The sequence below is a fragment of the Pseudorca crassidens genome, chromosome 16 (genome assembly GCF_039906515.1).
Source record: "Pseudorca crassidens isolate mPseCra1 chromosome 16, mPseCra1.hap1, whole genome shotgun sequence".
In the NCBI taxonomy this organism is placed as follows: domain Eukaryota; kingdom Metazoa; phylum Chordata; class Mammalia; order Artiodactyla; family Delphinidae; genus Pseudorca; species Pseudorca crassidens.
The window spans coordinates 10,680,819-10,708,432 of NC_090311.1; the positions used below are offsets into that span (position 1 = coordinate 10,680,819).

General features: G+C 36.2%; 1 protein-coding gene across 4 annotated transcripts in view; it reads right to left on the bottom strand.

Moving 5' to 3' along the window:
* Window positions 1-27,614, bottom strand: part of WDR11 (WD repeat domain 11) — an 80,464-nt gene that overhangs the window by 32,057 nt on the left and 20,793 nt on the right. For all 4 annotated transcript variants that reach the window (XM_067709219.1, XM_067709218.1, XM_067709217.1 and 1 more), the window contains 12 exons: window positions 26,347-26,431; window positions 20,257-20,363; window positions 17,850-17,925; window positions 13,306-13,414; window positions 11,194-11,318; window positions 10,350-10,497; window positions 6,076-6,182; window positions 5,536-5,650; window positions 4,984-5,155; window positions 2,540-2,648; window positions 1,539-1,601; window positions 351-416 (listed from right to left, as the gene is read on the bottom strand). In XM_067709219.1, the coding sequence (XP_067565320.1) occupies window positions 351-416; window positions 1,539-1,601; window positions 2,540-2,648; window positions 4,984-5,155; window positions 5,536-5,650; window positions 6,076-6,182; window positions 10,350-10,497; window positions 11,194-11,318; window positions 13,306-13,414; window positions 17,850-17,925; window positions 20,257-20,363; window positions 26,347-26,431 (1,282 nt within the window). The remainder of the gene's footprint in view (window positions 1-350; window positions 417-1,538; window positions 1,602-2,539; window positions 2,649-4,983; window positions 5,156-5,535; window positions 5,651-6,075; window positions 6,183-10,349; window positions 10,498-11,193; window positions 11,319-13,305; window positions 13,415-17,849; window positions 17,926-20,256; window positions 20,364-26,346; window positions 26,432-27,614) is intronic.

Sequence of the window (27,614 nt, forward strand, 5' to 3'; positions counted from 1 at the left end):
AATGTAGAGATTATTACTTCTAAATATAAGTTATTGGTACATTTATTACCAATATTGGTACACCAATATATATAGGTATATTTATGCACTTTGTAGCTGATATTTTAAAAAGCTGTCTGTAGGAGGGAGTCTTTTCAATAGAGAAGGCCTAGATCTCATGCTTAAAATGTGAGGTTTTTTTTTCCTATTTGTAGTACTACTTTCAAAATTAATTGTAAGCCAACTATAAAGGATGAACTGATATATTTTCTAAAATCCGAAAGAGTCTGGTCTTAACTAACAACCTTAATAAAAGAAATGAGTTAACCTGAAATTCCCTGTGTCTTACACAAAACATTTCAAACAGTTACCTTGAAACAAGCAGGCATCTCTGCAAGAGAGTAAATTCCGGATCGAGCAAGAGTTTCTTTATGTCACTGCGGACAGGAATGCAGACAAAGGCAAGACGATATTTTTGAATCCAACAACAAAGGGGATAAATCAGTAACTCTTAAAATGAAACATCCTACCCAAAGGGTATGCTTAGAACTTACAAAAGAACTCACTTTGCTGTGACCCTGAAACTGCAAAAGCTTACAGGGCTTAGAGTGTATCTAGGTTTGGAGAAGCAGTACCCATCAACCACCACAGCTTAAGGCTCTAATTGTGATTCACCTTCTTGCTTCTTGAAGCAGTTCAACTCATGTTTTTAAAAGTATGAACAGCTGTCTAACTATAGGAACAAGAATGTCATTGTTGATAAAACGATTTTGCTGATAATCATCAGGAACAGTACATACTTTAGAGACGATGCATTCAGAATTTATTCTTGAACGTATTCAAAAATTAAAATATTTAAGGAAGAAAGGCTAGTGTTTTTATAAATTGCTATTTCTAAAATAGCCAAATATAGAATATTTATAAATCAGGAAGAAGGGAAGATAGTCTTTAAATCTATTCTTTTCCATTTAAACAAAAAGGCTAACCTTGGAAGAGAGAAAACAATAAAGTAATTATTTCGAATTTGACATCAATAAAATATTCTATTATCGTTAATTTATTAAGTATTAAAATACATGTGGCAGAGTCTAGATTGCAAAAACATGTTATGTTTTACCAAGAACTCCTTGTGGACCCATATTTTTCTACTTCCTTTCCAATATTATTCCCAGTACATATTTTTAAATGCTCTTGGCTCTAGGGAGCATGTTAATTTCTTAGCCAGAATAGTGCACACACAGCTCCTGACACAGAGAGCTCACTTTAGGAGAGGGAAGCGGACACACAAGAATCGCCCTGTGTACACCCTCTAACACGAGGCTTCGCAGGGGACCTGCGCTGGAGGCAGGCTGAGCTATAAGACGTCCACTGCACAGCAATCTGAACCTTACTTCCACAAGACAAAGATTCGAAAGTCACCTCTGTGAACAGAATGGTCTCTCCGTGGGCTACTAAATATTTTCTAAAACAAAGCTTATTTTAATTTTAAAAAGCCTAAATCATTATGTTTTTCTTTTTCATAACCTTATCTTCTAATAAAACATAGTTAGAGTGCTTACTTAGACAATGAGTTCAACTGCTCTTGAAGGAGATTCTTTATTTCTTCATTTTCTGGATAATCACTGTACCAAGAAAAGATTTTAAATGAGTTCATTTTCTCTTCACTTACAATTTATTTATTTCACTTACGATTTATTTCTTCACCAGAAAAAAAATTGTATTAATATAGAAATAACTTCTTTGTAGTCCTTGGTTAAAAACCTGGTTGTAGACCAAAACAGCAACAGTCTACTCAGGAACCTACCAATCATCTTTAATGTCTGCTTTTATGTTATTTAGTCAAAACCAAGAAATGAGTAAAGTCTCCTTGGCCTTCAAGAAACCAGAAAATTGATCAGTGAGCTCTAAAAACTATTAGATTTAGATTCATGTTAATAAGGAACTTAGCAATGACTAAAGGAATCTGCTTGTTCTGCTCTGCAAAATGACCATTCATTTCTTTAAGTAGATACTTCTTGGAGAAAAGATACCTCATCATATTATTATCTTTTTAATTCCCCTAACCCAGGCCTATCTGTGCATTCCACATGGCATAAGTCCTGTAACACCTGTGGTAGTTTAACTAATAACCACTAATAATGTGAATATTTTTTTGCAATGAGGCAGACTATAAAACATAAAATACCTCTGAAGTAGGCCCCTTCATGCTGCTTCTAAAAAGAATTAATCTTGTCCCCAAATTCCTCTTGGTCTCAACTGGCCCTCTTCACACTCAGTATGCCATGCGCCATGTTCAGACAGTAAGACTACCACAAAGCCACCTGAGAGCAGCACGTGTACTCACAGCTGTCCACAGGCTCACGCTTCCCCAAAGTCCCCAGAGGGGTGAAGACAAGAGGCAAATCAGTGATTCTTTTAGTGTGTCTGCCATTACTGCCTCAGCTCGGTTTTAAGTTTGCAATCCCTATAGGCCCTGGAGACAGGTCACTGCTGATTTTCATGGGTGTCCTTCAATCTTAAATCAATTAGGAAAGGAAAACAAAAATGCAAAAAAACTTACACATGAGAAATGTCTAAAGAATACCGTCCATTCCAAGGCTGATGTAATAAGAAAGCTTTCAAGGCGAGGGCGGCCCTTGGAACAAGGAGATACGGGCACCACACGGGTTCTAGACAAGAAAACAGTTTTTGCTTTTAATAAGTAAAATTTTATACTACTATAAAGCTTCAGCTATAGACAGTTTACAGAGAAGTCAGCAGAGAATGGTGTGTAAGTCTGGTGGCAACTCAGAGAGTATATTCAATGTAATCACTACTTACGACACAGGGGCTAAGAGTTGGGGAGAAAGCAAGATTGAAGAGTCTCTGACACCATAGTGATACTATTTAAAGTGCTTGGAAACAGCATCATACTAAATGTTATTAAAGTCTCATATTCTTGAATTCCTTTTAGATGCTGCTAAAAAGAATATTGTTTTATGCCCCTGATAATAGGCAGTGTGGGCAAGAAGGATTCTTCAACTCAAAAACAGGGATTCCAATTTTCTACATTTGTCTGACCTCCCCCTTTATGGGGGGTTGGGGGAGGTATCAGACAAATGTAAATAAAGGCCAGGTGGAAGAAGAAGACTATCTAAGCTATTCTAAGAAAACGTATTTGAATCGATGTATTATGATTTTTCTACTTGTCATCAAGGAGAGTTGAAGAAAATATATTAAATATTATATCACTGCACATGACCTCAAATGATTTTATTTTTATCCGACATCAGTAAGTCCAAAATACATTTCTAATTCCTCAGAATAGGAATATTATATCAAACAGATTGATATTTTTCCAAGCTCAAATCAGCACATATCTGGCAGCAAACACAGACATCTTTTTCCTAACTCCATATTTACACTCTCACCAGTTTTTATTCTTTAACATTTATTGAGTGTTGTTCTGAGTTTAAAGTTCAATATGTGGAAATATGCACAATTTTATTGTCCTTTCCCCATTATAATTTAAAAATTTTTCCCTTTCTGGCTGAGGTCACACCAACAGAGATTGGATAGGAATAATTTTTTTTTTTTTTTTTAGTATTAGGAAAACTTTAAAAGAAAACTGTGATCTAAAATCTGGCTGCAGGCCAGCCGTTCGGGTATGGTATTAAACATGTGCTAATGACGGGCTCTAATTCTGTAGTCAGTTTAATTTAAAAATAAGTACCCTGGCTATGGAGATTTTTAGATACAAATTTTAAGTTAAAGGTCAAAGAAAAGCTTCTCAAACATTTAGATTATATTTGCACACTTCTTTACCTAGAATTAGTAACTAAAAGAAAAATCATCCTTGAAATTCCCTCCATTTCCTTAATAACTTTATGTTTAAAATAGTCCTTCTATTGTAAACAGAAGGACTGTTCTTGTCCTTCCCTAGGAGGAAGTCCTGTTACTTCCGCAGAGCTGGCAGGTGTCTCAAGGACAGATATGGGAATGCAATGCTCAATTTCTGTCTCAGCAGATGGCAGACACGGTTACAGAATAAGAAGTGGTGGTTCCCAAATACAGTGGCAGGGTGGGACAGTGACAAAAACAAAAGCACTCCTAACGTAAGGTAGCCCAGCCAACACAAACAACAACTTGGTAGTGCCTCAAGCACAAACATAACATGAAGGGGCAGGTTTTCAAAACACTGTTGCCTCTGAATGTGCCAAAGATCGACTCTACAAAGGTACAGACAATTCCCAGAGCTGACAGTTTCTAAGATGAAACTCAATAAATGACTAAACAATTCTCTAATGAAATTTTTTACAGATCAGATAGCTTAGAGTGTACACCAAATATATGCTTGGAGAAAACTTAATGAAGGAAGTCTGATTTTCAAGTAGATTGATGGGTGCATTCACAAACTTCTCATCCTTCTTTTACAGTCACAGTTATTTTTGCTAAAATATTTTTCATTCTGGAAAAAAAAATCTCGAAGCATAAACCATACAAAACCATACAAAAAAGGGTAAGGTAGTGCAATCATCTAATTTTGTTTTGACTGGCCCTTTAACAAGTCATAAGATGGGCATCAAAATTGATGATACTCAGAACACTTTCCAAAGTGATTTCTCCATGATGCATGGTTGAGAAAGATATAAGGCTCACTATTAAAAAGCCAGCAGCACCTTATCACTAGATTTATGTCCTCTAATGAGTTCTCCTAAAGTCTGAAGAAGTCATTTTTATAAATGTAAACATCTTTGATCTTTTGACAGAGCACTCAGAAAAGGGTCAAGGAAGGGGCGCTTGGTAAACCAGAGTCAGGGAATGATTGACGTCTGTGGTTACAAAGAGTCTAGCAACTCAGCAATAAAAACACTCAAGCTTTAAGTTAATATATAATATTTTCTTAAACTCAGATTCCTAGAAAGCAAGACTGAGATGAAACAGAAGCATCTCTCTCCCCTGAAGAGAGCAGCTGGTGCAAAATAAAGACAGGTTTCCAAGCATCCTTTCCCTAGAACTCCATACCAGTTAACTCCTGTTCATCCATCCTAAAACAGGTGGACTTCATGGACATCTCCAGGACCCTGATACACCCATCATCTGAAGCCAGGATCACTTTATCTGATGTACACCAGTCCACGTCCAGTATCCGAAAGGTTACATTTCTTCCACTTCTTAAACTGCTCACCATCTGAACCTTCAAGAGTGAATTTGATTGTCACTTTCACAAAGAAAAGGAAGATGTTAATCATTCTGGATTAAACAGTCAAGGAAAGACAGCGCCTGTGGCAAAGGTCCAGTTTACGTTCAAAACTGAACAGTCTTTGGCAGTCTACCTTCCACATGCAGACTGCATTTTAAAGGTCCCAAAGATAGTGATAACATTAAAAATCTGTTGAGCTATCACCTTTAAAACAGAAATACTGTGAAAGAAAAATTTTAAAGGAAGAAAACTTTTAATACGCTTGACAAACCCATTACATAGTTTTCATTTCTAAATCAGAAGGAAGAAAAAAATACATAGTTCCCGTGGCCAGCAGCTTCATTTGCAGTGTACCCACGTGGAGCTGGGCCTACCTCTTTAGTATCCCATACTTCAGCTCCATCATTGTACATTGCTATTAATTTTTGGTTTCCTTTACCAGGGGCAAAACGAATCTTCCTCACCCAACTTCGGTGTGTAGGTATTCCTCTGAGGACAAACAAACAAAAACCAAAACACCAATATGAAGTAGAGTAATATCTCATCATCAAGAGATATGTCCAATGTCTCTTTCTATTTCTGTTTTTGACAAGGTCTAGTGATGTGACAGGAGAATCTCTGCTTTCTGGGACAGGGGCCACGTATAAGAGAAAGTGTCTGCTCTTTAACAATGGCTGGAATAGTGTCCCAGGACTTCTGCATGAGCCACCTGCAGATAAGGGTCTTCTATGAATGTTCTAGAGTTTGGCTCAAGGCCCTTCCTCCCAAGTTCAGTGACAAGAGACCCAATGGTCCAAGCTCCACATGACCATATTTGGTGACCCTGCTTATTACCAAGTCACAAGCCTCCAATGGAACCATACCAAGAGATTTTTTTTTAAACCAAATAACACGATTGCATTTTTGACTCATACCTGGATACTCTGCCTTTCAAATCCCAAAAATTTAAATTTCCATCCACATCTCCAAGAACTAATGTATCACCTTTCCAAGCGATGCAGGTAATACTACCCATACTTCCCTAGAAAACAACAGCAACAAATACACATCAATTTCACCACTTATAAGCAGTCATAACAGAGAAATATTTTTATTTAATAACTGTGATAAAGTAATAAAGATATTTTAATAAAACCTAATTAAAAATGGTTTTGCTTTAGTAAGAATGTCATCAAACACTAACAGAGTTCAGACACTACGAGAGCTACCTAGCATTTCGATTTCAACTAAGAAGAACCAGGAGATTTCAGTTAGATAGACATTGTTATCTGAACTAGGTTTATAGAAAAGGGAGGTCTTTTGAGAGAGAACTACTTCAGAGAAAAGAAAATTAAAAGAAGAAAAAAAGAGAAGGAAAGGACACCCTTTCAAGAGAGCTCCCGTCTCCAAGTTATCCCTCACTGCAAAAGGATAAATAAATCTATTCTGGGGGAAACTTAAAGCTGTTTCACAGCTAATTGTTCAGCAATTTTTCTATTGAAAGAGAGGATCCATCACTACGTAGTACATCTGAAACTAACATAATATTGTATGCCAACTATATTTCAATTAAAACAAAAGAAAGAAAAAGGGGATCCAGAGCTTCACTGATACCTTCTGGAATAAGGAAGGTGAAGAGATACTGGGTATTAAAGGCATCTGCACAATTTGAATTCACAGAAGGCTCTGCAGAGAAGTTACACAGGGAAACACAAATATAAGAATGAAACACTACTGTAATAAATCCAAGTGGGGAGAAAGGAGCTTCAAGATCTAACACATGCACAGAGGTCATGTGATGGAGAGCCGAGGAGCCTGGGCTCTGGGGTCAGCTGCCTGGGCTTGAATCCAAGCTTTATCATTTAATTTGCTGTGTGATTTGGGGCATGTTTACTAATCTTTCTGTGTCTAGAATTTATCATCAATAAAGTACGGTAAGCTCACAGAACTTGAGGAGTTCCTATTACTGTTAATAAATTTCTACAGGTAAAGGCTTTATGACAATGCCTGCCACAGAGTAAACAGTCAATACATGTTAGCTATTAAATAATATTATTGCTCAATTACTTTTCTACTTATTCTCTACTTATATTAAAAGAAATCTTGTTTCTTAATTTATAGAACAATGTAAAACTTCACGTGTTTAGCTCTCATGCCATCGATAGTAAGGAGGAAAGCTCCAAGGGTTTACCAAATTGGCTATTAGTAGACTTGCACACACACCAAATACTGCGTAAATCATAGTGTTAGTCAAGAAACAGAAGAAAAAACTGGATTAAGTATTTTAATGAATTCAATTAATAAAAAACTTAGAAAGCTATGTTAAATAGAGTTCTGTATAGTATAAAGATCTTATTTCTATTCTCCTGACCATATTAACAGAATGTTTAAGAATTTGCCTTTAAATTTACTTTTTCAGTCTTAAATTTTTTTTTACATTTTATAATCTTAGTTTCTAACTTCTAAAAATTAGAATATTAAAGTTTAAATTTGCCCAGAAATAAGTGTTACCAGCTTAGAATTACAAGTGATGTATTAATACAACTGCACAATTAAACAACTCAGACCTTTCTACCTAAGAGCTTGTTGATGGGATATAAACCGTATGGAAAGCCTAAGGTGCTTTCAGAGGATGTGGCACAAACTCGCTTTGTGGCTCCAAATAATCCCAAGAGAACCAGTGTAAGATTTAAAACTCTATGATAGAGTATTATTAGTTGACATTGATATGTTGCCTACGTGTAAAATGTGATGTTCAAAAGATCAGAAGTAAGGCTGGCAGCAAAGCAAAGATATTCATTCTCTCCTGTTAGTCTGGTTTTCTGAATAAAGGCAGTCAGTCAACTGTAAACTCTCCATGAGAACATAATTTAAAATGTCAAGCTTTCTGCTTCTTTTCCATTTTTATATACTATTAGTTCTGGGGCCAAAACTCAGGGGAAGTTTCAACTCAAAACAAATGTTTAACACTTTACATTTGGGAGGAGGGTAAGATAAATATTGGATTAAAATAAACAAACAGGGCTTCCCTGGTGGCGCAGTGGTTGAGAGTCTGCCTGCCAATGCAGGGGACACGGGTTCGTGCCCCAGTCCGGGAAGATCCCACGTGCCGCGGAGCGGCTAGGCCCGTGAGCCATGGCCGCTGAGCCTGCACGTCCAGAGCCTGTGCTCTGCAACGGGAGAGGCCGCAACAGTGAGAGGCCTGCGTACCGCAAAAAAATAAATAAATAAATAAAAAATAAACAAACAAAACCTCTGCCTAAATTCTACATGTTTATTAGTCATTGAAAAATATTTTGATTACTGCAAATAAAAATAATGAACCAAAACCAATTTCTCATGTTTTATATAGTAGATGCTTAATTCTCTTTCCCTAAAAATAATGTGCTCTAAAATATGCACTAATTTCACTAGTAAGGCTGGATCCTTGTTAGGATGGTCATTCCTTGAGGAAGCTGCTTCTAGCTGTGGAATAAAATGATCTGGCAGGCAGAACAGAGACTTGCTATATCCTGACTTCAGATCTCCATAAAACAGTGTAGAATCTTAAAAGCTGTGTGGTGCAGTAATCCTGAAAGAAGCAGTTACAAAGAGAAAAATTCATGTGTCTAATGTTCAAAAATTTTTAACTTTTTTTAGGGTGGGGGGGGGACTAGAATCTCAAAAATTATTGGATTATTTCTATTCTAATCTCAAATGTGACGTGATTAGAAAACAAAGAGACTGAGCTATTTGCAAGTGCCACTGTCGGAGTTCAGATGGGTCCTTCTCTGGAGTCTAGAGGAGCTCTGAATATTACTAAGAAAGCAAACTGACTTTCCAGAGGACAGCTCATTACACTGCAACTCTTATGCCCACACTACTTTAACCGTAGCTTTTCTTGCTACACACTTAAAGTTACTGCTCCTACTTATAACTACCAAATATCAATTTTTCACATTTGCATTATTTTCACACTAGTGAAAACTTTTGGCAATATTAGAGAGTTTAAAATAGACATTACTAAGTCTCAGATATGACTTGTTCTATATAACAGTAAAAATGTAATTACAGTTTGAAAAGCACTTTCGCATGCTAGTTTCAATTTTTATCAATGAAGGTTTTTTGGATGCCCTCAATTCTTCTAAAGCTGTTAATAAGGAAGATGTGGTAGCCAGCCCCTAAGAGGCCAACCCCCCTACCTGATTCTGCCTTTGGTATTCACGTCCTTTGGTAGTCACCTCTCACAATGAACAGTGACCCAACAGCATACTGTGAAAATGTGACTTCTGAAAACGAGGTCCTAAAAGACATTGCAGCTTTCTTTTGCTCTCTCTTTGATCACTCGCTCTGGAGGAAGCTAGCTGCCATGTCTGAGGACACTCAGGCAGCCCTATGGAGAGGTTCATGTGAGGAAGAACCAAGGCCTCTCATCACGGCCAGCATTAACAGCCATGTGAGTGAGCCATGTGGGAAGGGGATCCCCTGCCCCAGCCAACATCCTCATGCAACCTCATGAGGGTTGGCATTCGCCTACAACATTCCATTTTTAGATGGCAATTTTAAATCAATATATATATATTTAAAAAACCATCTCATCCTCCAGTTAATGGTTACAGTATTATTCGTTAACAAAAACATTTTCTTCATCCATCCATTAAAAACAACCTGTGAGATACACACTGACACAATTAACCACAAAACCTTGATTAGAGAACTCCACAAGCCCACAGGAGGATATATATGTTAGTAAATATTAATAAATATTTTTATACCTATAACCTGATTACTATTACCCAAAAGTAATACTAGATTTTAGTCAAATCCTTCAGGGTAATGCTTGAAATGGAAAGAAGAGAAAACTAGAGTCAGACAGACAGACCTGGCTTTAAAATTCTGCTCTGCCATGTCACTAGGCTGGGCAACCTGGGGAAAATGACTCACTCTCCCTCAGTCTTGTCATAGATAAAATGTAAATAATTCCTCATGGATTATTATAGTGATAAAAATGAGTAACACACGGTTACGTATTTAATCGAAACAGTTATAATGCTATTCTCTAGCAGTATGGAACAAGTTTAATCAGTGCTAATAGCTCCTTAGTAAAGTTTATTTACATTACACTTTTCTGAGATAGTTTTCAAACTCAACTATGGCTTCACTGGATATAGAACCAATAAGGACTTTAATAAGAAATCTTAATGAAGATTTAATCACAGGTTGGACTCACGTCTGGTGGAATCCGAGCGCTATCTTTCACTGAGTTTCCTTCAACAGTGAGATGATAAACTTGGCCATCATTATCGGTAAACACAAAATGCTCCCGGGCAGAGATGTTCTGACTGAGTTCAGATTTACTCTCAGCCTCCTGCAGCAAGCTTTGGGATAGAGGAAAATAAGATAAAGATATTTCTTTTCCCTCAAGTGACATAATTAATTAACTCACCCCAAATACAGATGCATTAACAGGGGGTCAAAACCATTTAAAAAAAAAAGAAAGGCTGAAACTAATCTTTGCCTAGTAATAACAGGAAAACACAAATTACTCCGAATGCCACGAGTGAACACTTACCCTGCACAAAAAAATGTGGTGATCTAGACCTCACACAAGAAAAAAATCCTTTTTGCTGTTTCTGCTGCAGAACAGAGGCCTTACCTCGACTCATCATTCTCTCTGAAGTTTTTTATTTGTAAATTTAGTGGGGATGGGGGTGGGGTGGTACCTGTTAGAATCCCTAATACATTTCCTTTGGTGAACATAAATGACAATGGGACCCATCTGGATATTCATGCTACATTCATTTGAATTTCAGAAGCTGAAGTTTATGGAGCAGAAGGGCACTGAGAATGATCATATTCACTAACGGGTGCTGATGTGTAGGTGTTACTGCACAGGTTACTGCTGCAAACTGCACCAAGCAATGCAATACTAAAACTAACTTTATAGTAATATGAGCATGTACTGAAACACCAACGTATGTTCAAAAGCAGACTAGAGGTGCCTTGGGATGACACTTGTCAATTTCCCAACCATGACTTGGCTATTACAAATGACAGGGGTGGAAACAGGGTACCTGATCACAGATGACTCAACAACACTCAGCTCTGTATCTGAGACCACGGTCTGGCGGGCCATGGCCTCTCGGGTAGCCAGCTGTTTCTTTCTTAGGCTCTTCAAGTTGTGAGAAGGTGACCACTCCTGTGAAGCAAAGACAGACATGCCCGCAAGTGATCAGTTTCTCTGTCAAAGAACGCTTCCAGGAGAGCTGGGCATACCCGCCATTGCCCAGCGTCACTTATTATTACTACACATGAATTCACAATTTGTTCTTAGGTTTTACTTTTTTCAGAAAGGTTGAATGAATGCATCTTCATTACAGCTTATGGTAGAATATTTTAATGACCTACCTCTAATCTTCAATTACAGCTTAAAGGAAAAGAGCTTAATGGCCAACTCCAACAGGTTTTAAACTTTTGATGCTTTCATTTTTTACAGAATGAAAATAATACATTTAATTATGGTACCTCCCACTCCTTACCTCCCCACCTCCCCCTTAGGTACACAAGGTGAGATGATCACACTCCTCCAATCATGGCCCATTATCATCTGTAGGTCCACCCCAAACCTCTCCTTTTATTTATTTATTCCTGCTTATTCTAATGCATTTAATCTAATATCCTCTCATATGTATAAATTCTTAACATGTAGTTATTTTACATGCACATATTTGTGATCTGCATTAACAGTAGTGTGTTATATATCTCATCCTGTTTCTAACTCTTTTTACTCAGTGCAATGTATTCAAGTCCCACCTCTGTTGTTTCTGCATGTTATATAACACTCCATAGGTATATCTGCCAATTTTTAGCCTAGTTTTTAGTTTAGTTTAGTTTCCCAGCAAAAGACACCCAGATTGTCCCTATACTCTCCTCACGGCAAATTACACTGCAGTCAATATCCTCACAAAAGTTCCTGTATGACCAGAAGCTGATCAGCTGGAACACAGAGGATGTCTGTGTTTGCCTAAGTGCTGCCAGTTTGCTCTGCAGAATGGCTGCACTGGTCTAGATACCTATCAGCAGCGCCAAGGAATTCCTATAGCCCATATTACACCCACATGGGATGCTACCTGGCTTTCCACTTTTTGTTAGTCTAAAAGGTATATCATGGTTATTTTACTTTGCACATCTCAAAACCTATGAGTTTGAACATTTCTTCACATGCTTGTTTGGCCTTTTAGGTTTCCCTGCCATTCATTAACTGTTCACATGCTTGTTCGTCCTTCCACTGGGGCTCCTGTCGCTTCATTGCAAGAGTTCCTACAATACTAATCCCTTAGAGGGATTAGTTAACCCTTTGTCCATCTTAGACACTGGAAAATTTCTTTTTTCAACTTGTCTTCTATATTTAACCTTGACAATGGTCTGATTCATTGAATAGAAAGCACCAATCTTGATATAATCAAATTCATTCAATTTTTTTGCCTTTTGGTTTGAGCTTCAGATATCCTCTTTTGCCCCAGAATAGAAAAATATTCTTCTGTATTTGTATTAATTTTATAGCTTTACTTTTTTTTACATTTAGGTCATTAATCCTGTGAAGCCCACCTCTGAATATGGTATTATGCAGAGATCCAGTATTTTTCTCCATAAAGTGAAACAGTTTCCCCAATACTGCCTACTAAACAGTCTGTCCCTCCTCTTGGGTTTGTGAGCTACTTTACTGTACATTCAGTTCCCAAACATTCACGGGTCTGTTAATGAGGTCTTTATTATACTGATCCATTTCTCTTCCTTGGGCCAATATGACATTGCTTTTATTTCTACGGTTTAATAATATGTACTGTATGGGGTAGGACGCATCCGACCCGCACCCATACTGCCTACATTACTCCTCTTTTTTCAAGGTTGACTATGACCTTTATTTTTCCATAAATATTTTAGAATATGTTTATCATGTTCTTCAAAATATCTAAATTAAATTTTAATTGGAATTTAATATAATATTAGCTTAACCCATCCAAGAAAATAAGAGTTGTCTCCATTTGTTTAGATCATCTTCTCTGAATACACATTTTTGGCAAGAAAATACACAGGATTAATGATTTCAATTCAAGCTAAAGAAAAATATTCATCACATATATACATACCTAAATAAACTGTTTACTTCTTAAATTGTAACTTACCAAAGCAGTTATTGCAGGGAAGTTTTTGGACATTTCTCTAAGAATGGTACAGGTCCTAACATCCCATAACTCCAGGGGTTTATCTTTGAATACAACTGCCAAATACTGTCTAAAATAAACAAAATTACTAAATAAACCTCTTTTTGCAAAATTTTCACAAGCAGTACAAATAAAAAGTTCAGTAAATCAGAAAACTCAGATGACACATTCTAAACAAAGAGAATTTAAACTAACCTTTAGCCCTCATGATTAACAGTCCTAAGAAGGTAAAGCTCTAAAATGACCTGTGAGAGCCACATAGCCATAAGTAGGCAAGGAGCCCAGCTCAGAATGATGAGAAAAGGCATGAGTTCACATCCTGATGCCACATATTACAATAACCCTCCTGAGGCTCAATTTTCTCATCAACACATGAAAATACCACTACTTACATCAATGGATTGACTGGGATGCAGGTTACGGTAAAAATTAAATGAAAAAGTAAGTAAAGTTTCTATCATGCCCACAGTGAGGAAATGTGACAGAGTAGGAAGATCCCTGTAGCGCAGTGTTATCAAAGGACTCCCACTTGATAATTATGTGACCTCAGACAAACCATGTGACCTTTTGAGTTTTATTCTGCTTATCTTTAAAATGGCAACACCTGTCTTACATACCTCACTAAATACTGTAAGGATAAAAATAAACAAAAACGACCAGCACACATGAAAGACTTTTATAAACCGTGATGGATTATACAAATGCAAAATGTTACATTTTTTATTATATCTAATATAAAAACAAGGCGTGTATGTAAATAACTAATATAAAAGAGAATCTGGTAAATGCTATAAAGATTCACTATGAAAGTTGAGATTAATTTTGACAATAGGAAAATGGCATTCTAGGCAGAGTTACAAGTGTGATAAATGGCAAAAGGAAAGGACACAGGGTGTTTGGGGGAACATGCTGTTTGAAATGCAAAGTATGTGAGAGCAATCATCATGAGAAAGAAGGCTAAAATGTGAATTTTGGATTCACATTATAAGATCCTTAAGACACCCTAAAATGCAATGCTAGCATGTGCAGAGATTCATCCTGCAGAGAAGAGCAGATCACTGAGTTCTGAAGCAGTGGTGATAATGTGATCAGTTGTTTAAGATGTATTAATTTAGTAGGCTTGTGTAGAGTCAAGACTGACTGGAAATAGAAGAGACTGGAGTCCAAACAGTTTGAGCAATTCTCAAACTTCTTAGTCCCAGGACTCCTTTACATTTAAAAGAATTATTGAGGCTCTTCTCCAAAGAACTTTTGTTCTTATGCGGGTTATACTAACTGATATTTTGCATATGAGAAATTAAACCTAATATAATTATAAACTATATTAATTCACTCAAAATGAAAAAAAGAGAAAATAACTACCAAGATGGTAGATGAAAACATATGCCATATTGGTAATTACATTAAATATGAATAATTTAAACAATGCAATTAGAAGCAAAGATTATCAGATCAAACAGTAAAACAAGTCCCTATTATATGCTCTCTGTAAGAAATCAACTTTAAAGACAGAGATAAGTTACAAATAGGAGGAAGGAAAAAGATATACCATACAAACACTAATCAAAAGAAAGCTAGAGTGGCTATACTAATCAGACAAATCGGACAAACTTCTGAACAAAGAATATTAACAATGATAAAGAAGTCAATGAATCAAAAGGGTATGATACACATGGAGTCAATGAAACAGAAAACAGAAAACCACAGAGAAAAATCAAAGAAAGCATAGAAGTTTCTTTGAAAAAATTAATAAAATTGACATAATTTACTGATTATCAGAAATGAAAGAGACATTACTCAGATCACACAGCCATTAAAAGAATAAGGGAATTATTATGAACAAGCTTATATCAATAAATTCAACAACTTCAATGAAATGAATGGACAGATTACTTGAAAGACACCAACTACCAAAGCGCACTGAAAGTAATATATATATATAACCTGAATAGTTTGGCATCTATGAAAGATGAATTTATATTTAAAAACTTTACTGCAAAAAAAATTCTAGGCCCAGATGGGTTCCTCAGTGAATTCGCCCTATTTAAGGAAGAAATAATATTAATTCTACACAAACTCGCCTAGAAAAAAGAAGAGGAGGAAATATTTCACAACGCATTTTACAAGGCCATTACCCTGATTCCAAAACCAGTCAAGGATATTACACGAAAACTAGACCAATATCCTTCATGAACTCAGATGCAAAAATCCCTAATAAAGTATCAGTAAATCAAACCCAACAATATATCAAAATATTAGCAAATCAAATCCACTAATATATCATGACCAAGCGGAGTTTATTCCAGGAATGTCAAGTTTAACATCTGAGAAATCAAGCAATATAATTCACCATATTAAGCCAACTTAAAGAACAAAACAAAAACACACCAAATGATGATGTCCATAAATGCAGAAAAAGCATATGACAAAATTCAACACCTACTCAATGATACAGAGTTTCAGCAAACTAGGAACAAAAAACTTCCTGAACCTGATAAAGGGCATCTACATGTATCTACAACAATATCTTTCTAGATATGTCTCCTCAGGCAAGGGAAAGAAAAGCAAAAATAAACAAATGGGATTACATCAAAATAAAAAGCTTCTGTACAGCAAAGGGAACAATAAATAAAACAAAAAAGACAACCTACCGAATGGGAGAAGATATTTGCAAATGATATATCCAATAAGGGGTTAATATCCAAAAATATACAAAGAACTCATACAACTCCCCAACAAAAAGACAAACAACCTGATTAAAAACTGGGCAGAGGAGGTGAACAGACTTTTTCCCAAAGACATACAGATGGCACGTGAAAAGATGTTCAACATCACTAATTACTTGGAAATGCAAATCAAAACCATAATGAGATATCACTTCACACCTGTCAGAATGGCTATTATCAAAAAGATAAGAAGTAAGTATTGGTGAGGACGTGGAGAAAAGGGAACCCTCAGTTGGTGGAAATGTAAATTGGTGCAACCACTATGGAAGACAGTATGAAGATTCTTAAAAAAATTAATAATAGAACTACTATATGATCCAGTTATCCCACTTCTGGGTATTTATCCAAAGAATACAAAAACACTAATCTGAAAAGATACCTGCATCTCCCATGTTCATCATCACATTAATTGCAATAGCCAAGATACAGAATCAACTTAAGTGCCCATCAACAGAGGAATGGATAAAGAAGATGTGGTATATATATATATAAAACAATGGAATATTATTTATCCATAAAAAGAATATCCTGCCATTTGCAACAATGTGAATGGACCATAAGGGTATTATGCTAAGTGAAATAAGTCAGAGGAAGACAAATACCATGTGATTTTACTCATATGTGGAATATAAAAAAATAAACAAATTAAAAAAACAAACCAAACCAAATAAAAATAAACAAGTAGATACAGAGAACAGAGTAGTGGTTACCAGAGGGAAAGAGGTAGGAAAGAGGGCAAAATGGGTAAAGAAGGTCAAATGTATGGTGACCGATGGAAAATAAATTTTTGGTGGTGAGCACGCTGTAGGGTACACAGAAGTATAAATACAGTGTTGTACACATGAAACTTACATAATGTTATAAATAAATATTACCTCAGTAAAAAATTAACTATTTCAGTATATAAATAATAATTGAAAATCGAAATAAAAAAAGAAAAAACATCACTTATAATAGCATCAAAGAAAAAGCAAAAAATAATTCACAAATGATGTGTAAGACCTATAAGCTGGAAACTACACAATATTATTGAAAGAAATTAAAGAACTAAATAAGTGGAGAGATCCACCACGTTCACGAATCACAAAACTCGGTAGACGTCAATTCCTCCCCATGTTGATCCATGGATGCAATGCAATGAAAATCAAAATTCTAGGAAGCTTTGTGGTAAAACTGATAAGTTGAGTCTAAAGTTTATATGGAAATGCAAAGAGCCTCAAAAAGCTAAAGCAATTTTAAAAACAATTTCAGAGTGCTTACTCCTTTCTTTGTTCTTTTGATTAGTTTTCATTCAGTCTCTGTTGTCAATAATCCTGCTTTACATTTATTTTCCCTTGGAACAAAAAACTCAGAAACTTACTGGAATTAGATCTAAATTACAAATAAGGAAAAGGAATTCTTTTACTCAGTAAACCCAAACTGAGGTGGAAGCTGAAATAAGAATTTCACCAGATAACAAATAACATTTCTTAGTGAGTGACAGGCATTTATATCAACATAGCTATAGTGGAACACAATGGGGTTACTGGTCTTACCAATCTAATGAAATGTTAAGGTTCAGATAAATTACCTTGTCTTTTTAGAAGTGGAGAATTAAAAGCAATAGCAACTTAATTTTGCGATTAAAATATTTTCTTTGATATGGCTGCACATCACGGTTTGCTATCACTAAGAAATTCTATATGCATGCATGCATACTCTCACTTTCTTAAAGATAAAAAAATCCTTGAGATTACCTTGTGAGAAGACCAGAGAATTTTTTTTTAGGATGACACTTACTTCAAATGAGATACTTTAATCATTTCGATGGGCGATTCATCATTACCTCGTTCACCACGAAAAGCAATGCTCCTACCTTTAATTGCAAATATTAAAAGGTAAAAAAGCACAAAAAACATGTAAGAAACTAAAAGCTGTACCAATGTAATTTGATCAGTGCTACCCTCTATTCCTGTTCCCTCTTCCATTTGCTTCTAAGCTGTTTCTAACAATCTAAATTCAAAAGTATTCTCAAGTATTCAAAACTATTACAAGTTAAAGACCAACAGTATATTACTTACATTCAAATATCTACTTTATAAAAAGATATTTTCTTTTTTTATAGAATTTCTTGAAGTCCTTCTGTGGTTTCTTTCAAATAATTTACCAATTTCTAAAGTTTTAATGAATCTATGGTAAAGCAACTGCTTACTGTAAAAACTACTGGTACATTCAAGGTAATATATTTTCATGTTTACAAATACTAATTAGTGGAGAAAACACTCTTTGAACAGGTATTTAAGATTTCTTGTCCCATGTGCAAAATACTCAACTACAATATTTTGACATGTTCCTATCAAAAGGTCTCTATAAACTGAAACTGGGGAATATTAAGAATTAGTTAATAGCCAAAGAAGCTAAATGGTTTTCTATAACTTAAAAAATGCAAGTTCTACTTTATGTTTGAACAAATATACATATTTTTTGGCTGCATTGGGTCTTTGTTGCTGTGCATGGGCTTTCTCTAGTTGTGACGAGCGGGGGCTGCTCTTCATTGTGGTGTGTGGGCTCTCATTGTGGTGGCTTCTCTTGTTGCAGAGCATGGGCTCTAGGCGCACGGGCTCAGTTGTGGCACACGGGCCCTAGAGCGTGCAGGCTTCAGTAGTTGCGGCGCGTGGTCTCAGTAGTTGTGGCGTGCAGGCTCAGTAGTTGTGGCTCAAGGGCTTAGTTGTTCCACGGCATGTGAGATCTTCCCGGCCCAGGGAGCGAACCCGTTTGCCCTGCATTAGTAGGTGGATTCTTAACCACTGTGCCACCAGGGAAGTCCCTGAACAAATATATTTTAATATCTTTTCCTAGATTTCTATTACATTAAACAAAAGAGAGAACATACTCAATTCAAAGACAAGTGGATGCCTATATGCCTCCCTGCTCTTCAATGCCATCAAACAGAAGTTCACTATTATTATTCGCCAAACACCCTACATCCTTTCCTGGCTCTGCTAGTCGGCTGCCCTCCTTAGAAGACAAGGCTGTAAAAGTCTATAATCTATGAATTTAAATGTCCCACCTAAAAAGTCAGTAACTATTACTTAGAAATTTGTTCCTCAAAAATAAATCTGTGAAAGACAGATTTTAAGTTATCTAACAGTCCTAGACCTGAGCTGATTGGAAAAAACTGGACAGGCATTTTTTTAGTGAATGATACTACAGAACAGCATTTCATCCCTGGGCTACCATGTACCTACAGTGACCAGTGCCAGTTTATTGGCAACTCAGGAATGTAGGGATAGGGGTCACCAGGCAGGTCATTTCCAATTAGACTAGAGCAACACTGGACTAAAGTGGGGCTAATTCTTTGAGGTTTAGTAACATACTCTGATAAGTAAGAACAACTATAAATTAGAAATATATATTGAGAATACAAGGAAGCAACCATATATATGATTTATTATACACACAGGTAACTTATTGGTTAAAACTATCTACATATATTCATATTGCTAAGCCATTTAAAAAAAAACTCCCCACGATTTTGTAAAAAAAAAAAAAAAAAACTTTGAAATCATTCCATGTGCTATATATAAAATAATATAAAACCTTCACCTTACTCTATTTTCAAGTTCGTATTTTGAAACTCACTGGGCTATAGGTTTTTAACAATTGTGAACAGGTTACTTTACTGGAATATTTCCTGTTGTAAAGTCTTTAAACTCCGAAATTAAGTTTTCCTATTTAGCCAGCCAGAGATTAGCAAAAGTTTTAAATTTAAGCATTTAAAAAGAATCCTTATTTATAAGATTTTTAAGGGTTTCACGCAAAGGCCAAAATTTTTAAAAGAGAATCTAATAAAGTGTAACTACAAAGATTGATTTTAAAGCTGTACTTCTGGTTATCTACAACAATGTACTTGAAAGTACAACTGATACCATATTTATGAACCTGTCCATTCAGGCTAATGGTACTCCATTTACCATGCACTTGTGTTAACATAATTTGCATACAATGATGAGTCTTTTCTAAGGCAATTATTATAGAACAACCAAAAAATGAATATATAAACATAGAATATATAAAAATGAATATATAAATGAGAAAAAATTCCAAGGTGAAAGAAAGTACTTTGGAACATGTTTTATAAATAGCAACATCTTTGATCAATATGATGGTACCATTTTAAATATCGTAATAGTCTAAATACACAGACCTGTTGGAAGATCAACCAGCTGAAGTTCGTTCCTCACTAATCCCATGTTGTTTGGTGTTGAGGTAGAAAAAGAAAGAAAACCAGTTAAACTCGTCCATTCAATACCCCTATAATGAGAAATTAAACAAAGATTAATCTAATATTCTTTTTTTGTCTGAAAAATTTATTTGAAAAATAAGTTTTTTCTATGACCTAAATTTTATTATACAAGTTAATTAAGGAATTATATTAATATGACATTTATTTGAGGCTATATTATCATACATTTCCAACATACATAAAATTATTTCTAATAAAACTTTATCTCCAGATCCAATAAAAAGACAGGTTATCAGAATTCATAGCACTAAAATAGCTATTAACATCTGGCAAAGGAGTCACATCACAGTATTTGCCAAGAATTCCACTGTTTAAAAACAAGTGGTACAGAAATATTCTGAGCAGACTGCTTAAAGTTGAACACACATAGGAACTTTATTAAATTTTATCAAAATTCTTAGTTGGTTAGGAAGCAGAAATTCCTGAAGCAAACAATACAAACTGAGCTATTAGATTTGGAAGTGGCTGAATGTTCCAAACAGTATGTCAATTAGAGAAAAGCATAAAAGAAAAATCAGACAAGTATGACAAGACAGTAACCTATCAACCTAATGTCCTGGGAGTCCCCTTTATTTGGGACTGATAGTAGGTGAGTCCATGTTTTTTTCCCACTAACATAACTGGCTTCACCATCAATGGAAAATGGGGGGACCCAGGACAAGCGAATTCATCAGAGTCACAAAAAGAAGTGAGAAACACTACTATTACCCTGCATTGCTTACAAGGTAACAGAGCTGACTGGGAGGCAAGTCTAAACCTCTGTTCTATATGCAGTTGCTCATCAGCATTTACAGGACAACCATTTTTAACAATGACATAATGTCTATGGCTGCTTTCACGATACAATGGCAGGGCTGAGTAATTGTGACAGAAATTTTATGGCCTACAAAGCTTAAAATATTTGCCATCTGTCCTTTACAGAAAATGTTTGCTGACCTCTGATCTAGTTTTTCCACTTCTACTCCAATTTGAATGCTCTTGCTAGATTTAGCATTAATACTGCTCTGAACATGTCTCTCACCTGCCCAAGAAAAGGCATCAATACAATGGCTCCTGCATCAAATCCAAACTCTTCTGTGTGACTTTCAAAGCCATTCGGCATGAAACTTACCTCTCAATCATCTGAACCTTGTGTTAAAAAGGTTCAGATGTTAAAAACCTTGCTATTTTAACTAGAGTAGCTTTTCCTCACTGACCCCTGTGTACCCACCTACTTGTCTTTTCTCAGAGGAGCAAAGATAATCCCAAGAGAACTGAAAGTAATATTTGCAACAGCAGGGAATTACTGTAGTTATCAATTTATAACTCTTCAAATGTAAAGTTGTGTTGAAACACTCAGATTAGGCTGCTAAAAACGGAGAACTCTTGAGAACTTCCATGACTGGAACGACCCCTCTCCTTCCCTGTTCAAATACTATCTAGTATCAAGTCCCAGCTCCAGCACTTACTAGCTCTGTGCTCCTCTACCTCTCAGTTTCCTCATCTGCTGTGCAGGAGTAATAACACTGAGTGCATAGAGAAGGCCTGGCACAGAGTAAGCACTGTATGTATTCATAATCACCATCAATAATTACTCTTACATCAAGATCTAACTCAAGCCCTATTTTCTTCACTAGGCCTCCTCATTTACTATATTCAAACTGCACCTATAGAGACTACAATATAAGTTGGTTAATTATTCACTGGAAAAGTCAATTTCTCTTGTTTCTCTTTCTTTCCCCTAACACATAGTACTCATTAATTTTTCTACTGAGAGTGAACAAAAGGAGACAAGAATCATTTTGAACTTCTGTTCTCTAAATAAGTCTGGTAGCTTCAATCAGATCCGTTTACCCACAGAAACCTTAAGATATACTTTCCAAGTCTTGCTGCTGGCAATCTGAACTACTTATACTCCAGTATAGTAATGCCACTACCTCTGGACAGTAAAAATTTCAGTCCTCCCACTTTTCATTTATTATTTTTAAAAATACATCTGTTAGGTACCCCATATATGCCGGTGCCTGTGCTATTAAGTACTCAGTACATGCTAGCGAGTTTGCTAGGCTAGGGAATACAGCTGTGAATGAGATGGAGGTAACTGTTGTCCTTCAGGAGCCTACAGTCTAGCAGAAAAGAGACATTATACAAGTGCATCTGGTATTATCTATCTCAAAAGAGAACAGTGCTGAGTTCAACAGGACCTTGTAAGAGTCACATGGAATCTGGTCTCAGGGGCCAGGCTGGGCTTCCTGGGGAAATGTTAAAGCTGAGACTCAAAGGGCAAATAGGGTTTTGCCTGAAAGCCTCAACAGCTTTCAGTGGAAACGACAGTGCGACTGATGGAGAAGCACTGCAGTAGACTGTAGTCTCTTAGAAGGGAGGTACTATGCCCTGTCTCTCTAAGCACGTGACAGGCACTCAGCAAATTCCGTTAGATTAAAAGAATGATGTCCAAAAAAAGTCTACCATGCCTCCTTATGCTTCTAAGTGCCGTACATATTCAGAGAAGTGCTTTCCCCCCAGTTTACAGGATGTCCCAGTGTTCAGGATATAGCAGAACATGGGTGGTTGCTTATTTATAATCGAGCACCACAAGTGTGCTGCCTTTGAGCAGATTCCAGCAGCAGCCTGTACATCTGACTCCTACTGATCAACTAAAGAAAATAAAAATCGAGTTGGACTTCAAAGTGTATTAGATAAGGAGGGGATTATTTCTCAAAAGAAAAGAATGAAAACTCTTGTCAAACACAGCTGAGCACAACACTGCTCCCAGGATTAGAAAACCATTGTCTAGGTTTAACCACACACTGAGCTCTATAAAAACTCTTAAGAACAGCAGCTCATTTTCTGACTCAGTCTAAGTTTGTTTTGTAGCATTCCTTGCTACTGAACAATTGTAACCTTAGAATCTACCAATAGGGATTCAGTGTTCTGACTCCTATGGATTCCCAAGTTGGGCCTGTTCACCTGCATTGGGGATGCTACCTTAGTTACTTCTCAACACTGGGTGGCTGGGGGGAGCAAACACTTTCTGAAAGGTCTTGAAGTCCTACCGTTATATGAAACTAACATCGGCAAATGTACAGACAGACAAAATAGAGATCATTTTACTTTCCACAAATCACTCAATGTGCTCAAAGCAATACTCAGTCAATCAGTGTTTTGATACCCATATAAACTACTGTTTTAACAATTTTTGACACTGAAAATAGTATTGGGCTATATTATTGTAATTTTAGCCTACTGGACAAAGACACCAACTAATAATATAAGAACTCTAATAATCTAAGAAAACCTATATGTACCACTCTACATTATTTAGTTCTAGGTATCTTCCACTGGATTATAAGCTTCCCAGGTTTTGTCTGTTTACAGGCATACAGAAGAGGCTCAATATATATTTCATATTTGTAAAGCATAACTGGTTAAAACAACATAGCTTTCAAAAAACGCATAGATGCAACTATCTGTAGTTAGGCAGTACCAGGCCATATGTATGCTAAAGACTGAAGTACTTAAGATGAAGTGGTTTTTAAAAACACTTTTAGTACTAAGTAGAAAAACAACTTTCTAAAGCTGGCCTTTAATTTGCATATGAGTATCTAGAACATATTCGGTTTACTGCTAATAAGTTCAGCAATTTTTATAGCACATCTGTGAAATTTTCATAATGGCTTTTAATTGTAATACTATAATTGCATTAATTGAAACACAAAGACAGCAGTATTTTAGCATCCTCTTGGGCACCATCTCTGGATGTAAAATGTGAATTATCTTCAAAATGGCAATTAAGAGGGAAAATTTATATTTAAAAAAAATGGAGCATACTTGCGTGATTGTTCACAACGCTAGCCTGACTGAGTAGCATACCCCTTAGAGTTATTCGGTACCCCAAGGAACACATTATAAATAATTTTGGTGTCAATAACAAATATTATCATAACATGTGTAAGCCATGTATTTAGTGACATCTATGACCTGAACAATCCAGGATAACAATCTTACTTACAGCAAATAGCTCACTGATTAACTAGCTATCTTGTCTTTATTAAAGATTACATACTGTGGTGATCATTTCACAATATATACAAGTATTGAATTATTACACTGTACATCTGAAACTAATATGTTATATCTCAACTGTACCTCAATATAAATAAATAAACAAACAAATAAATAAATAAGATTTCAGTGTTCCGAAAAAAATGACAATGTGCTTGATTTTCCAGAAGCATGTACCAAATTCCTGGCATTAATCCCGGCTTAGTCAACACTTTTATCTTATTGCCAAAATGTTTCCAACTGATCTATGTGAATTTTTTAGCTGGAGATTTAGCACATGTATCCTAAGAGCTCAGTTCTGAAGCCTGAAACGCCTGGATTGAATTCCATGTACCTTTTCATGACTCCACAATACTCAGTTCTTCTTCTGTAAATTGGGAATAATAATAGTGCCTACTGCATAGAGTTGTAGTGAGGATTCAAGGAAACAATGCCTGAAAAGTATTAACACTTAACATAATCCTTAGAACAAATACTGATTAAATGGTGAGTTTTGATTGATTGGTGTTTGCCATAAAAGGGAACACTGCAAACAAAAGCCAGGGGTGAAAGGAAATGTCAAGAGAAGCAACGCAGACAGGAAAGAAAGGAAGAGAGAAGGTATCAGTGGCAGCAGGGACTACTGGAAGGAGAGAGAAAAGATGAACAACAACCTGGAAGGATCCAAGCAGTTACCTGTGTCTCTGCACCCCAAAAGCCTAACACTTTTGAAGACATTAATCCTCCATGTAGATATATTTAGGGAGATACTGTAGGGGCACAGCATAAGGTGGCGATAAACAGTCACTCAGGCTGTACCAAAAAATCATGCACTTGAAAGAATAAGGCAACATAAACTCTTCAGAAACTTCCATCACAATCAGAAGTTGTGATACTTCAAGGGTTGACCCTTCCCCATTTAGAAAACACATTTATTCTGAATAATGTGCACACTAAGGGTTCACTAAGAATTTTAACGTACACATGAGAACTATAACTATAATATAATGTACGGAAGTGAGAAATGGCCTTTCGGATACATCTGTTCCAACATCATCAAAAAATACTGGAAGGGCTTCCCTAGTGGTGCAGTGGTTGAGAGTCCGCCTGCTGATGCAGGGGACACGGGTTCGTGCCCCGGTCCGGGAAGATCCCACATGCCGTGGAGCGGCTAGGCCCGTGAGCCATGGCTCCTGAGCCTGCGCGTCCGGAGCCTGTTGCTCCGCAACGGGAGAGGCCACAACAGTGAGAGGCCCGTGTACCGCAAAAAAAAAAAAAAAAAAAAAAAAAATACTGGAAGATTAATAAATTTATATTATATATGTGTAACTTTACAATCCATCATTGCCAGGGCAAAGAAAGGAATATAGTCATGTGATCAGCAAGATAATGCTATGGAGCAGGTATGTATGTACTTTATTTTTATTTATTTTTAAAAAATTTTTATTGGAGTGGCATGTATGTACTTTAAAACAGAAAGCAAGAGTCATCCTTCTGTTCTGTTAGCCTTCCCTCAGATACCTCTGCATACAGAGAACTCATAAAACAGATCACATCTCAAAATGAAAGAATAAATGAGATTAATTAACAATTTAAATGACCTTATTCAAAATTTTCACGAGCAGTCCTACTGAGGGATCTTTACAGAAAAGGAAAACAAACTATATAAACAGGAACAAGGGAACAGAGTGATATCCAGTGAGAAAATAGCCTTGGCCTTAGGAGAAATAAATAAGATGCAGAAATAAAGTGAGAAAAAAATTCTCCACTGCATAATGTTCTCTACAAAGTAAACAATTAGTACTCATCCTTAATGAACATAGCCATTAGTTGGACATGAATATGCATTACTTAAAGTTTTCAGTCAAATAATCACCACTGCAGAGTATTCAGTGTAGAAAAGTCCACAAGAACTTTTTTCTGGTATTACATATGTTTATAATCTCAATATCCCAATGACAGACTCACTTGACTTCACACGAGTGGATGCTTAACTCCTTGTGCAGCAGCCCACTGGTGAGATGGTACACCAGGACAGAACCGTTACTTGTACCTATTAAAATGACATAGTAGAGGAGAATTAATCTAGTGGAAGCTCCAAATCTAACAAAAGTCTTTTCTCAAGATTTCAATTATTTTACAACATCTATATTTTATAAAAGGAACCCAAGCTAGGTGTGAAGAAAGAGTAAACTTCTCTGTCTTCCCTCTCATCAAAAATGGGCTTAGGGCTTCCCTGGTGGCGCAGTGGTTGAGAGTCCACCTGCCGATGAAGGGGACACGGGTTTGTGCCCCGGTCCAGGAAGATCCCACATGCCGCGGAGTGGCTGGGCCCGTGAGCCACGGCCGCTGAGCCTGTGCGTCTGGAGCCTGTGCTCCGCAACGGGAGAGGCCAGAACAGTGAGAGGCCCGTGTACCGCAAAAAAAAAAAAAAAAGGGCTTAATCTCATGTGCTCTGTAATCTTACCTAAATCCAGGGACAGATTTTCAAAGACTTCACAACCTAATTCAATACACACAAAATCTGAAGATGCACCTTCTTAAGCTTTTTGAATGTTTATTATAACTGATCCTCAAAAAGGCAACCTAGCAGAACTCATTAACCAGATTTCTCTAGTTTTCTTTACAAAGATTTTGGTTTTGTTCTGTCTTTAACATTAAATACATCATAAAGTAAAGCGAAGTACAGTGGTTCACTGTGGATTTTACAGTTAAAGAAGCCTGAGTCTAAGCCCTGGCTCTGCCCTATACTTTTGCAAATTACTTGCCCACACTAAATTTGTGTTAGTATCCCTTTAACATGGGAATAATGGAAAATCTATTTGTTGGAGATTAAATGAGAAACATACGTAAAACACTTAGTACAACACTCTGCACAAAGTAAGTACATGATTATTACTATTTCTGTTATCACTGTAATTACGATTTGTAGTTATTATTATGCCTAAAGCTTTTCGTGGTCTCAGGTAATATGTCTAAATTTTAATTAGAAGGGACATGGCCACTTGAGAAAGTAACACTTTCTTGAGAAAGTAATGTTTCAGCCCTTAACATGTTTTTATAAGTCAAGCAAGAAAAGTGAACAATGTAAGTGGCTGCACAATCACTTTCTCACTGCACGTGACTTAAAAGAATTAATGGATTCATACAAAGTAATAGAATGTAGAAATAATAATAATATAATAACAATAAATGTAAAAATGCTAGGCAATTTCCAATTTTAGCTAACTTGCTGA